Raw genomic sequence first — 15,000 nt, forward strand, 5'->3', positions numbered from 1 at the left:
AGAGGTCAAAGGTCATGGGTGTGTGCACTTTTTAAATCGTGATATTGTATTGATCTGTTTTCTTCACGGGGGCCGGAGGGCCCAGTTAGGGCTGGGCCTTCATTTTCAGGCCCGTTGTGAACTCTAGTCTGCAGTGGCTCTGACTGGCTGAACGTCTAGACCAGTGGTGCTCAAACTCTTTGTCAAGGACCCACAAATTAATATGTATTGGCCACAGACCCCCATCAGATTTTTTGGGACACCCGATCAATTAATTCATTATTAAAATAAATATAAATATAAATATCTATTCATGTATTCACTTATACCTTTATTCATTTCTTTATGTTCAGAATTATGTATAATGTTTATTGATAAAGTGGGTAAACTGGCTATATTAAAATAGCAGATTTAAAAGCTCACTATAAAATGCATTTTTAATTGTTGCTCTGTTGTTGTTAAAGGTTAATTTACATTGTGTTTCTCTGCAGTTTACTGTAGATAAGTGGTCGGCAACATTTTTGTTATGAATGGCTATAAGTTTTAAATGTCTTGATAGTCAGTGTGCCATATCAACATTAAGTTTAAGTACACCAACTGATTTTGATTGTCCACAGGCTATATAACAACTTTAATTTGAATTATTCTTCTTTAGAAATATCTTCTTTCACATCAGGATGTAATGATAATTAGACTTATGTAATTTGTATATAGATGTGAGGGGACTTAATTCAACTCAGTAAATTATTCATGGATTTTTCCCTGTGCAATTGACCTATAGCCTTGCTGTAGATTATAATAACTAGTCCTTACCCGTTCAAAGATATGAGCTCCGAAATGATGTGCAGTGTGTGGGTTATGGGGTGTGCACTGTGCACACAGTATATGAGGGATGGAAAGTAACTTTAACTGGTGCTTGCATGATAATATGTAGGAGCATCAATGTAAGAAATACCCGTTTCGTTTAATGGCTACAGAGATACTGTGTATCGATCTGCATGATTTTTGGACAACATCTGTAACAGGGCCAGACAACCCCCCCCCCCCCCCCCCCCCCCCCGCCCACCCACACACACACACACACACACACACACACACACACACACACACACACACACACACACACACACACACACACACACACACACAGAGAGAGAGAGCTGGTTAAACATTTTGCCTCATGCTAGATGCAGAATAGATATGCCTCATGCTAGATGCAGAATAGATACCATAAAAATGCTAATATACAGCATATGATTTGTGAAAGTGACAAACGGGCTTCACAGTTATGTCAGGTGTGTTCATATGCTAATGGTGATGCAATTTCAGATCAATTGCTCCAGCCACTGAGGAGAAACGCTGTGACAGACAGACAGACACTCAGACATTCAGACATTCGGAATAGTTAATGTACAACATTTAATAGACACTAAAACCACCTGACCTCTGATGTGTGTGTCATTGTGTTGTGTTGGTCTGATATCATCCTGATGTTGTTAGAGTTTGATACTGAACAACATGTTTAAACAGATCATATAATCATAAAGTTTAGCACGTTATTCTCACCAGCAGAGAGTACATCTGCAAGGTATCAAACATGCTGGTAATTCATTTAAAATCATACTGTACATGCTATTTTAAACATGACTGGTCTCATATTTATATTCATAACAACTAGGGTGAGTAGTTGATCAATAAATATAATGTTTCATCTTGGTTCTCATCCTGTCAGGGTTCATCAGCAGAGATCAGAGTCTCCTGTACCCAGCTGTGTCTCCATGAAGAGTGACAAGTCTATGGGTAAACCTATTGACTTCAAAGATGGACACCACTCTACTGATCACAGGTCAGGAAATGTAATATTATTGGCAGCATCCATTATGAAACAACTGTGTGTGTGTGTGTGTGTGTGTGTGTGTGTGTGTGTGTGTGTGTGTGTGTGTGTGTGTGCATGTGTGTGTGTGTATTGCAAAGTACACCGTGATGACATCACTACGTTGTACTTTGCAATACAAACCCCAAAATCAATCCTCCAGCTCTAGGCAACACATAAGGGGGGGGTGGGGGGGACTTTTTTCTTATCCGGCGGAGCGCCGCGCGAGTTACGAAGCCGTGGTGAATGCAATCGTTATATTTATGCCCAGGCCGCAAGCGCACGTTAAACGCCCTGTCCAAGTGACTACAATGGAGCTAATGGCTAGGCTAGGCTAGGCTAGGCTAGGCTAGTAAATAAAGAGTAAACACTTCCGGTCTGCGGCGAGTTCAAAGCGTGACGTAACTCTCTTATATACACTCTGGTGAATGGCAGAGCAGTGGCTGACGTCGCCATCTGGTGGTGATTAGTGTGTGGTGAACGTCAAAACGAGTGCTCCTTGACAACTTTTACTGGTTTCTTGAACATACTGTAACATATATATATATATATTCTGTTATTCAATGATATCTTATGGCACAGTGCTTTGTGCTGCTAAGAACCAAACTTAAATTCAAATCCAAATTAATTTGCAATAAGCTTTACTGAGTCTGACACATTAAGAACAATACATAAAGAGTAACGTTAATGTTATGTAATAATAATAAAAGTGGATTCAGTTGTTAACAGACGCTACAGAACAGAGGTCAAAGGTCATGGGTGTGTGTGCTTTTTAAATCGTGATATTGTATTGATCTGTTTTCTTCACGGGGGCCGGAGGGCCCAGTTAGGGCCGGGCCTTCATTTTCAGGCCCGTTGTGAACTCTAGTCTGCAGTGGCTCTGACTGGCTGAACGTCTAGACCAGTGGTGCTCAAACTCTTTGTCAAGGACCCACAAATTAATATGTATTGGCCACAGACCCCCATCAGATTTTTTTGGACACCCGATCAATTAATTAATTATTAAAATAAATATAAATATAAATATTTATTCATGTATTCACTTATACCTTTATTCATCTGTTTATGTTCAGAATTATGTATAATGTTTATTGATAAAGTGGGTAAACTGACTGATGCTATATTAAAATAGCAGATCTAAAAGCTCACTATAAAATGCATTTTTAATTGTTGCTCTGTTGTTGTTAAAGGTTAATTTACATTGTGTTTCTCTGCAGTTTACTGTAGATAAGTGGTCGGCAACATTTTTGTTATGAATGGCTATAAGTTTTACATTTCTTGATAGTCAGTGTGCCATATCAACATTAAGTTTAAGTACACCAACTGATTTTGATTGTCCACAGGCTATATAACAACTTTAATTTGAATTATTCTTCTTTAGAAATATCTTCTTTCACATCAGGATGTAATGATAATTAGAGTTATCTAATTTGTATATAGATGTGAGGGGACTTAATTCAACCCAGTAAATTATTCATGGATTTTTCCCTGTGCAATGTTGGCACCCGTGCCTACGGTTGACCTAGCCTTGCTGTAGATTATAATAATAGTTAATGTACAACATTTAATAGACACTAAAACCACCTGACCTCTGATGTGTGTGTCATTGTGTTGTGTTGGTCTGATATCATCCTGATGTTGTTAGACTTTGATACTGAACAACATGTTTAAACAGATCATATAATCATAAAGTTTAGCACGTTATTCTCACCAGCAGAGAGTACATCTGCAAGGTATCAAACATGCTGGTAATTCATTTAAAATCATACTGTACATGCTATTTTAAACATGACTGGTCTCATATTTATATTCATAACAACTAGGGTGAGTAGTTGATCAATAAATATAATGTTTCATCTTGGTTCTCATCCTGTCAGGGTTCATCAGCAGAGATCAGAGTCTCCTGTACCCAGCTGTGTCTCCATGAAGAGTGACAAGTCTATGGGTAAACCTATTGACTTCAAAGATGGACACCACTCTACTGATCACAGGTCAGGAAATGTAATATTATTGGCAGCATCCATTATGAAACAACTGTGTGTGTGTGTGTGCATGCGTGTGTGTATTGCAAAGTACACCGTGATGACATCACCACGTTGTACTTTGCAATACAAACCCCAAAATCAATCCTCCAGCTCTAGGCAACACAGAAGGGGGGGGACTTTTTTCTTATTTCCACTTAACAACTCAAAGGTATATTAATGAATAGTTCAATGTTGAAAATGGGTTGTCCTCCCCTTTAAACATTAATCAATTCAAATGAAACTCAGGGATATATGAAACCACATAGTCTCTGATGCCTGACAGCGTGTCGCGGGTTCAGGTCCCGATCTCGATGACCTTTGCTGCATGTCACTCTCCATCTCTCCCATGTCCTGTCAGTCTACTGTCCTATCAAAAAAACTCTCTCTCTCTCTCTCTCTCTCTCTCTCTCTCTCTCTCTCTCTCTCTCTATATATATATATATATATATATATATATATATTGTTATTCAATGATATCTTATGGCACAGTGCTTTGTGCTGCTAAGAACCAAACTTAAATTCAAATCCAAATTAATTTGCAATAAGCTTTACTGACACATAGAACAATACATAAAGAGTAACGTTAATAAAAAAAAGACAGACTGTAGTTACAGTTATGAAATAATAATAAAAGTGGATTCAGTTGTTACTGTAACCAACACTACAGAACAGAGGTCAAAGGTCATGGGTGTGTGCACTTTTTAAATCGTGATATTGTATTGATCTGTTTTCTTCACAGAGACCAATGATCAATGTATTTTAATCACTTTTACATTCCTTTCTGACATGGTTAGCTTGATTTTAATCATCTTTGGAATTTGTCATTTAGTTAAAAAGAAAACACATTCATAAAATGTGCAAAATTTGATGCCGATCCGTGGTGTCCAAGATTACTGTAGCTGCGCACAGATGGACACACACACACACACACACACACACACACACACACACACACACACACTCACACACACACACACACAGCACAAACATAGTCTTCACCTCCTAGCCTGTCGGCCTGGTAATAATACAGTAGTTAATGTTTAACATTTAATAAACACTAAAACCACCTGATCTCTGATGTGTGCGTCATTGCACTGTGTTGATCTGATATCAACCTGATATAAGACGTTGATACTGAACAATGTGTTTAACAGATCAGATAATCATAAAGCTTAATTGTTGCGACCGAAGGTCGTTGCGACCGAAGGTCGCATATACTCTGAAAAACCGTGTCGCTTGAGTGACCTTCCTTCCTTCCTTCCTTCCGTAACCTCTGTGATGTCAATGTGATGTCAGCGAGTTGTGACATCACTTCCTGTACGGGGCGGCTACACGAAATGTGGATAACACTATATAATATGGAGATAGTCCAGTCCATCATGTCATATGGGACTACCGTCATAGACAGTAGCCAAAAGAGAAGGATACACAAGACTAAGAAAGACAAAAAAAGGAGGAGGAGGATAAAGATACCAAAAGGAGAGAGAAGAAAGGGTGGATGAGGTACAATGTGTCTCAGAAAAGAAAAGGAGGTGGCAACGGGGGCGGTTAGATAAAGTTATTAGGCCTGGATCCGACTTTAAGTCGACGCACAGGATTCCAGAAGTGTAGCGCTTATTCGCTCTTGTATCAAACTGGTACTCGAAACATTCTTAGAATTTAATATATATTTTCTAAAGTAAATATGGGGGCGGCTGTGAAAAAAAGAGAAGAATACAAAAAGAAAAAAAGGAGGAGGAGGATAAAGATACCAAAAGGAGAGAGAAGAAAGGGTGGATGAGGTACAATGTGCGGTATCCTCCTTGTCAAGCTCGACGTTGGTCATTTGGACCTATACATGGAGAAATGGAGCGAACCTGTTTGGCCTAAACATGGAGATGTGGTACAGAATGACTCATATATGGGCATAAAAAGTATGTCATGTGACATCACTTTCTGCACAGACAGTCAGACAGATAGCCATTGACTCCGGCCTAACAATGGCTACTGTCTATGACGGTAGTCCCATATGACATGATGGACTGGACTATCTCCATATATAGTGTTCTCCACATCTCCATGTTTAGGCCCTATCGCTCACACCCTAGGGGGTGGGGTTGGCGATAGGGCCTTTCTGTGTGGAGTTTGCATGTTCTCCCCGTGTCTCCTAGGGTTGATACCCTAACCCTCACAAAAACATGAACAAACTCCCCCCAGAATGATAACAACTAGAATCGTCAGATAGTCAAGAATTGGCGCGACCTCGCCGTTTAGGGCGAGGTCGCATGTCACCCTGAGGTCGCATTCCACCCTCAGGTGTCTTACTAGTATTTAACTGAACTGTTTCATAAAGCATTTATTCTCAGTAGCAGAAAGTACTTATGAAATCTTTTATTTATCAAATATGACTAACAACATATTGTAGGCCTACATAATATGTGTGCTATTCTAAACATGACTGGTATCATATTTATATATTGCCCAACTAGTGTGACTAGTTGACCAATAAATATAATGTTTCATCTTGGTTCTCATCCTGTCAGGGTTCATCAGCAGAGATCAGAGTCTCCTGTACCCAGCTGTGTCTCCATGAAGAGTGACCAGTCTATGGGTAAACCTATTGACTTCAAAGATGGACAACAATCTATTGATCTCAGGTAAGAATGTTTGCAGGGGAATGTGTGCGTATGTGCGTGAGTGTGTGCACGCTTCCCCATCATTGGAATGTTTCATTTTGTTATAAAAATAAATGTTGATATGATGAAAGGTGTTCATGACATAACAGTTTATTGTTTAGATAACACCAATAAAAAGATAGACTACAGCATTTAATTTAGGTAATTTCATATACCATTGGTGCCTGTTGAGATTGCCAAATTTTCTGGGGCAACCTGCCTCTTCTTTTTTAGTTTTTTACTCGTCTGCAATGTAGTGCATTTGAAACTACATTGCATTTTACATTTTGACGTGACAAAGTGACGTGAGTGAGATGAAAAAACCTGGGTGAAATCTGCCAATCTCAATAGGCACTAACCGTAAGTGAAAAACAACAGTGGATTCAGTTGTTATCATGGGATTTATGGTCTTCTGGCTTGTCATTCTGATTTAGGTGTCTGTGTGTGTGTGTGTGTGTGTATGTGCGTGCGTGCGTGCGTGCGTGCGTGCGTGCGTGCGTGCGTGCGCACGTGTGCACGTGTGTGCGTGTGTAGTATCTCCTCACACAGAATATGCTTCCTTATACGTCATACAATTGATTATTTTCATTTAGGCATAATTATGATTTGTAAAAGTTGATCAGTCAGATGTATATTGTTGTTGTAAAATGGGAAATACTGCGCTGTTCCTCACTTTGGCTCCAGAGGACAGTCAATTGTTGTGGTCTATTCACTTATGGAAGTCTTGTATTGGAAGTCTCGTTGGTCGGATCTCCTTTTAATTCCACAATACCCTACTGCTGCGCATAGCCTGCCACTGACAGATATACCACACGTGCGTGTGTGTCCTCCACAGTGACCATCATCAGATCTCCCAGGATTCCAGTGGTCAGTCAGCTCAGGAACATCAAACAGACCTGGACTCCATATTTAAGGTGTGTCAATGTAAAACAGCCTCTGGTCAGAGGATCTCAGTGACCTGCTGTTGTCAAGGGGGCAGAATAGTTCCGAAATGTAGGGTGGTGCTAGTCAATTGAGGGCTTTAACAACAAATATTAAGATTTAATTATGTTCTAAAACTAACTGGGAGCCAATGGGGGAGGGTAGTATTTGGGTAATGTGCTCCCGCTTACATGACGCAGGTTCATATGCTTCCCCAAGAATGTTTTATCTGCACTCTCGAAACCAGTGGACCAGTGGTGTAATTCATGTTTGTTGAATTTTAACTTTATTATATGATTTTGTGTTTCAGCTGGTTGAAGAGAATCTCTTCACATTCGTGAAGAAAGAGCTGAAGAGGGTCCTCCTGGCACCAGATTCCCCAGAATGCTTAGAGATTCAGAGGGAGGAGGAGGTGGATGGTGAGAAGGAGGAGCAGAGGATACGCATCACAGAGGGAGTTCTGAAGGTCACAGTGCACCTCCTGAGGAGTCTGAAGCAGGAGAAGCTGGCTGCCATTATGGAGAGTAGTAAGAACATCTTTACGTACCATTGGATTTTAGCCTGGTAACCTACCAGATATGTATAAACTCTCCATACAGAGCGCAATATATAATCTGCTTTTTCAATATCTATTATTAAAACAGGCTGATATACGTGTTGGCTGATTCAAGCCATTTCCGCAAGAGTTTTTGCCATTTGTGATTAATTCAAAACATACTTTTTGCCTCCACTCTTTAAGATTTTGTCCACAACTCACACACACAAATCAAGGGACAAAATGTGTTCAGTGTTCAATCATATCTTTACTTTACTTACACTCATTGATGTCTTCTGTGCTTTGATCATTTAGAAACTCTTGCTGCTGTCAGTCAACGACAACTCAAGTCTAAGCTGAGGAAGAAGTGTAAATGGTTGCCTGAGTGGATCGCTAAAGAGGGAAACCCAACACTTTTGAATCAGATCTTTACAGAGCTCTACATCACAGAGGGAGGGAGTGCAGAGGTCAATAAAGAACATGAGGTTAGACAGATTGAAACAGCATCCAGGAACCCAGCAAGACCAGAAACACCAATCAGTTTTGAAGACATCTTTAAAGCCTTATCTGGACAAGAAGAAGCAATCAGAACAGTGATGACCAAGGGAGTTGCTGGCATTGGTAAAACAGTTGCAACTCAGAAGTATGCTCTGGACTGGGCAGAAAACAAAACCAACCAGAATATCTACTTCACGTTTCCATTCACTTTCCGAGAGCTGAATTTGATGAAGGATAAGGTGTACAGCTTGGTGGGGCTTCTTCATCATTTCTTTGGTGGAATCAAGGAAGCAGGATTCTACAGCTTAGAAGAGTTCCAAGTTGTGTTCATTCTTGATGGGTTAGATGAATGTCGGCTTCCTCTAGACTTCAAGAACAACGAGATCTGGACTGATGTCACAAACCCAACCTCCGTGGATGTCCTCCTGACAAACCTCATTAGTGGAAACTTGCTTCCCTCTGCTCGCATCTGGTTAACTACACGACCTGCAGCAGCCAATCTGATCCCTTCTGATCACGTTGACAGAGTGACAGAGGTTAGAGGGTTCACTGATCCTCAGAAGAAAGAGTACTTCATCAAGAGATTCATTGATGAGAACCTGGCTAAAACAGTCATCTCACACATCATTTCATCCCGAAGCCTCCACATCATGTGTCACATCCCTGTCTTCTGTTGGATCACTGCTGCTGTTCTGGAGGACATGATGAAAGGAGCGGTAAAAGAATCACTGCCAAATACCCTGACTGCGATGTATCTTCACTTCATGGTGGTTCAGTCCACGCAGAAGACTGTCAAGTACCATGGTGGAGCTCAGGCACATTCTGACTTGAATCCAGCGAATAGCGTGGTGATTCTGTCTTTGGGAAGACTGGCTTTTGAACAGCTGGAGAAAGGCATCCTGATCTTCTATGAAGCAGATCTGCAAGAGTGTGGCATTGACATCAGAGATGCTTCAGTGTACTCAGGAGTGTTCACGCAGATCTTTAAGCAGGAGTGTGGGTTGTACGAAGACAAGGTGTTCTGCTTCATCCATCTGAGTGTTCAGGAGTTTCTCGCAGCTCTTTATGTCTTTCTCACCTTCGTCAACACTGGTGTCAATGTACTTTCAGAACCACAACCAACAAAGATGGAATCTGAGATACAACACCTCTACCAGAGTGCTGTGGACAAGGCCTTACAGAGTCCAAATGGACACTTGGACTTGTTCCTCCGCTTCCTGCTTGGCCTCTCAGTGGAGACCAATCAGACAGTCCTACGAAGACTGTTGAAACAGACAGGAAATTGGTCACAGACCAATCAGGAAACAGTTGAGTACATCAAGGAGAAGATCAGAGAGAATCCCTCTCCAGAAAAAAGCATCAATCTGTTCCACTGTCTGAATGAGCTGAATGATCATTCTTTAGAGAAGGAAATACAATGGTGCCTGAGGTCAGGAAGTCTCTCCACAGCCAAACTCTCTCCTGCTCAGTGGTCAGCGCTGGTCTTCATCCTGCTGTCTTCAGAAAAGGAATTGGACGTGTTTGAACTGAAGAAATACGGTGCTTCAGCGGAGGCCTTTCTGAGGCTGCTACCAGTGATCCAAGCCTGCAATAGAGCTATGTATGTGCAGACTGATAACAGTATATCGTCAACTGTTGGGCAGAAACCTTGTATCTCCAAGTTTCAAATTTGTATGTTTTTTAAGTAAAGCCCTGTTTCATCATACAAGACTGTGGCACAAACGTACGGTATGCAAGGCGTTGTGTAGTTGTAGATTGGCTATTTTCACTAGTTTAAATCATTTTAAAAATGATAAATACAAAACGAACTGTTTTTGACATACAAGGTTTCCATCCGACAGCGACAATATATTTAATATGTTATGTAATATTAATTTGACAAAAAATTAAATAAAATATTCTTTATCACTTCTGCTTAATCAGGCTGAGTAGCTGTAACCTCTCACAGAGATGCTGTGCGTGGGTTCTCGGCGATCGATATATAATAATAATCATATTTGAACTGGGGATCCCCCAAAATAATCATATTTGAATTGGGGATCCTGGCATGCACCCTGTCAACCACTTGAACTGTAGTAGTTCTGTCATCACATTTTGTTTGACTCTGTGAAAATAGCTACCAGTAGTCGTCAAAGCTTACAATAGAGCTACTGTATGTACTGTATGTGCACTGATAAATATACGTTTAATATATTATGTGATATTTATTTCATAAAAAATAAAATAAAATATTCTTTATCACTTTTGCTTACTCAGGCTGAGTGGCTGTAACCTCTCACAGAGATGCTGTCATGAGTTATCATCAGTTCTTAGATCTAACTCGACATTGACAGAACTGGACTTGAGCAACAACGACTTAACGGATTCAGGGGTCGAGCTGCTCTCTGCTGGACTGGGGAGTCCAGACTGTACACTGAAGACACTCAGGTCAGTGTTCAGCAGATGACAATTTAAATTAAACATACGTGGAGTTCATTCTGAAAAGTAGGCTCTTTGTTTGAACAAAGAAAGTTTATTGCGACCGTCAGGGAGCAGTTTACTATGAAAACCTCCACCGGCCGTCCGTCCGTCCGTCCGTCCGTCCGTCCGTCCGTCACACGTCACACCTTTGCCCTGCTCATATCTCCGCATCAGTATGACATCACGCCACATGTGTACACAAACCTTTGTGTACGTTGCTGTGGCAACAGTCTGTTGTTGCTGGTTTGTTAGTGTACGTTAGCAACCACCTTAGCAACCATCGTTTTACCCTAGCAACCAACTGTTTACCCTAGCAACCAACTGTTTACCATAGCAACCATGTTTTTTTACCCTAGCAACCAACTGTTTACCATAGCAACCAGATACGCAGAGCAGGGATCTCCATATATGGGCATAAACAGGTGACATCACACTGATGTCAGATACTCAGAGCAGGGATTTCTCCATAATATATGGCCATAAAAGGGATTCTGTTAGGGATCTCCATATATGGGCATAAAAGGGATTCTGTTAGGGATCTCCATATATGGGCATACAAGGGATTCTGTTAGGGATCTCCATATATGGGCATAAAAGGGATTCTGTTAGGGATCTCCATATATGGGCATAAAAGGGATTCTGTTAGGGATCTCCATATATGGGCATAAAAGGGATTCTGTTAGGGATCTCCATATATGGGCATAAAAGGGATTCTATTAGGGATCTCCATATATGGGCATAAAAGGGATTCTGTTAGGGATCTCCATATATGGGCATAAAAGGGATTCTGTTAGCTGTTAGTGATCTCCATATATGTGCATAAAAGGGATGCTGTTAGGGATCTCCATATATGGGCATAAAAGGGATTCTGTTAGGGATCTCCATATATGGGCATGAAAGGGATTCTGTTAGGGATCTCCATATATGGGCATAAAAGGGATTGTATCCCAGATGATGCCCTGTTAGGAGATCCACACTAACAGAATCCATATATGGTCCTACCGACAGCTGCTATAAGCCAACCCTGGCGATAAGGTCTGAGTCGAAGAAATGCTTCTTTCCTGGCAAGAATTGCCCCTTTATACTGTAGGGCTCGTTTGTGTATTGTATGACATCACGCCACATCATCGGCTGAGGACTGTGTGATGTCATCATATCTCCATATATGGAGACATAAGTTGCTCATGCCCAAATATGGGCTGGTGAGGTCAGACTTAGTGTGATGCGTAGGTTATCTCCATATATGGAGATTCAACTTCAATGAGTAACCATGGCAAACTGTCAACTGCCCGTATGTCTTGATAATTGGTAAAACAAACTTTTGGCCTATTTGTGGAGATAAGCGACCAACGGTCGCTTATCTCCCGATTAGGGAGTCTTACTGGTATACTGTATTTAGTGCAAGAATTTGTAACAGTGTGGAACCTTTCACTGTGCTCGTGTGTGCACTCATTTGTGTCAAGAATCTTCAAAAATAATTGAAATATTAATCTGCAATCTTCTTCTTTCTTAATTATTATAATTATTATGATTATGATTGTGATTATGATTATCATCATCATCACCATCATCATCATCATCAAGCTCTCTCTGTGTGTGTGTGTGTGTGTGTGTGTGTGTGTGTGTGTGTGTGTGTGTGTGTGTGTGTGTGTGTGTGTGTGTGTGTGTGTGTGTGTGTGTGTGTGTGCGTGCGTGCGTGCGTGCGTGCGTGCGTGCGTGTGCGTGTAGGTTGTCAGGTTGTCTGGTCACAGAGAAAGGCTTTTCTGCTCTGGCCTCAGCTCTGAAGTCCAACCCCTCCCATTTGAGAGAGTTAGACTTGACCTACAATCATCCAGGAGACTCCGGAGTGGCGCGACTCTCTGCAGTTCAGAAGGATCCACGCTGTAAACTGGACACTCTTAGGTATGAGAGACTTGGTCCATGTGTGAATGTTTCCAACTCTAACTTTGTTCTTAATAACTAGTCTTTAGTCTGGCATCATAGTACCTGATCCTGTAAAATAAAACATGATCAAGATATCTCTGCTGTCGGGCCAAAACCAGCCAAAACCAACTCCATTGGATTGGATTGTAAATTTCAGGCCTATTGTAAACTCTAAAGCAGTGGTTCTCAGACATGCATACTGCAGTGAAAATAGTTTCTACCAGAGAAAATGTTTCAAGATCTATCAAAATGTTATGAAAATAAATTATCTACAAGCTCAAATTGAGCAGTAATGGGACACGCTGTGAGCTTGTAGATCGGCTATTTTCAAACAAAATATAAAATAGGGTTGCAATGGTAAAACCTTTTTTGCTGTGGACCCCCTGGAACTTCCACAAGGACCCCTTTCAGAACCACTGCTCTAAAGATATGATAAAAAATATTATTGCAATTATAAAACTATAGAATTTAAGAAACTTCAAGAATAATGTATTTTTACACAAACATGTCACACTTGCACATAATACCACTCATTTTCAACATTGAACTATGTCATTAATATATGAACATCCCCACAATCAATCCTCCAGTTCTAGGCAACACAGAAGGGGGGGGGGGGGGCTTATTTCCACACAACTCCAAGGTATATTAATGTCATACGGTAGTTCATTGTTGAAAATGAGTGGTATTCCCCTTTAAGAACTCAAAGGCCACCCAAAGAGTGCTCTCCAGTGTGCATATATATGTTCTTATCAATAACAGATCACAGCTTAGAAAAAAATTGGTGTTATGCCAAAATCTTCTTAAAAACGTCCTAAGTGGGTCTACGGTAAGAAGAAATCTCCTTTTAGGAACGGTTGGTGTATGAGGCCCATTGTTTGTATTAGAACATGTGTAGCCTATATATCCTGACTTTGTCTCTCCTCCACTCCCAGTGTGGACCATGGTGGAGTGTGCTGGATGAAACCAGGTCTGAGGAAGTGTAAGTTTGTATTCTGTTTTATTCATGAAATCAAAGCAGCACACATCCAGCTGTTTAGATCAGTAGTTTTCAACCCTTTTCATATCAGGTCTATTAGGAGAGAAAACGGGCAAACACTGACCAAAATAACAATCTTTTCTCTAATTGTGTAGACTCAATTACATAAGATGTTTAAGAATAGTTTTTGAGAGCGTTAAACAGGGGCGCTGGAACTCCCAAATCCCAAGGGGAGCTGAGCCTGGAGGAGTTCATGCGTGCGGCCAAAGGCGGCACGCCGAAAAATTCACGTTTTTTATCCGGTTTTGGGTTATTTTTATTACGGTTTTGGGTGCTTATTACCCGCACAACGGTGTAACAAGGAGCTATATAGTTACTAGTTATTTTAGCACACAGTGCAACAACACAGCACGCATGCACACACACAGTCACTCACGCACACACTACAAAATCGGGTATTATTTTTGTAACAGTTTTCTACTGTTTTTTATTCCTCAAATACAACGGTGTTAGTTTGCAACAATGAGCCTATAGACAGTTTCTAGTTCTCAAATAAATAGACTTTGGTGTGCCATCAAAGCGGGATTTAAATTTGACTTCCCTTCTGACCGGAAGTGGCAAGGTGACCATGTGATTAGGTCACCATGTGATAATCAAATACCTTTTTTCAACATATTTTATTCCCTTAAGTCAAATACATTATTGTTTTAATATAGCTCTGTGTGTGTGTATATATAGGCTTATTAAAAAAAAAAAAAAAAAGATTTTTTTTTCTCCCCACCACCAGGGGAGCTGCAGCTCCCTCAGCACCCCACTTCCAGCGCCCCTGGCGTTAAATGGTTTAATTTTACGCTCTCAACAGTTAAAGATTTCTAAGGGTTACCAACTCTCCGTCATTTAGCTGGGGATCACCTGGAACCCCCTCAAGGACTACTGGTGGTCCACGGACCACTGGTTGAAAACCACCGGTTTAGATGAACAGATCATAGACACAGCGGTGCGACTTTCACACATTCACATCCTACTGTCAATAAAGATGATAATAACCATAATGTGTAGGCTCATACAGCTAATACTATAGAGGTCCCTCAACATGTGTTCCAATTCAGATTGTTGGATGTTGTGTTCATGTTATCTATGGTGTTATACGCCAT

The 15,000-nt window shown here is 40.8% G+C and overlaps 1 protein-coding gene across 1 annotated transcript in view; it reads left to right on the forward strand.

Moving 5' to 3' along the window:
* Nucleotides 1–3,724: 3,724 nt before the first annotated feature.
* Nucleotides 3,725–15,000, forward strand: part of LOC308300867 (protein NLRC3-like) — a gene marked incomplete at its 3' end in the record, with an annotated part of 13,023 nt that continues 1,747 nt past the window's right edge. Inside the window, exons 1-8 of the mRNA XM_080744764.1 lie at nt 3,725–3,843; nt 6,399–6,512; nt 7,366–7,444; nt 7,762–7,978; nt 8,302–10,084; nt 10,741–10,911; nt 12,673–12,846; nt 13,803–13,849. Coding sequence (XP_080600890.1) covers nt 3,776–3,843; nt 6,399–6,512; nt 7,366–7,444; nt 7,762–7,978; nt 8,302–10,084; nt 10,741–10,911; nt 12,673–12,846; nt 13,803–13,849 — 2,653 coding nt within the window. The remainder of the gene's footprint in view (nt 3,844–6,398; nt 6,513–7,365; nt 7,445–7,761; nt 7,979–8,301; nt 10,085–10,740; nt 10,912–12,672; nt 12,847–13,802; nt 13,850–15,000) is intronic.

This window comes from Nannobrachium achirus, assembly GCF_963921795.1.
Source record: "Nannobrachium achirus genome assembly, chromosome: 16".
NCBI classification, from domain to species: Eukaryota; Metazoa; Chordata; class Actinopteri; order Myctophiformes; family Myctophidae; genus Nannobrachium; species Nannobrachium achirus.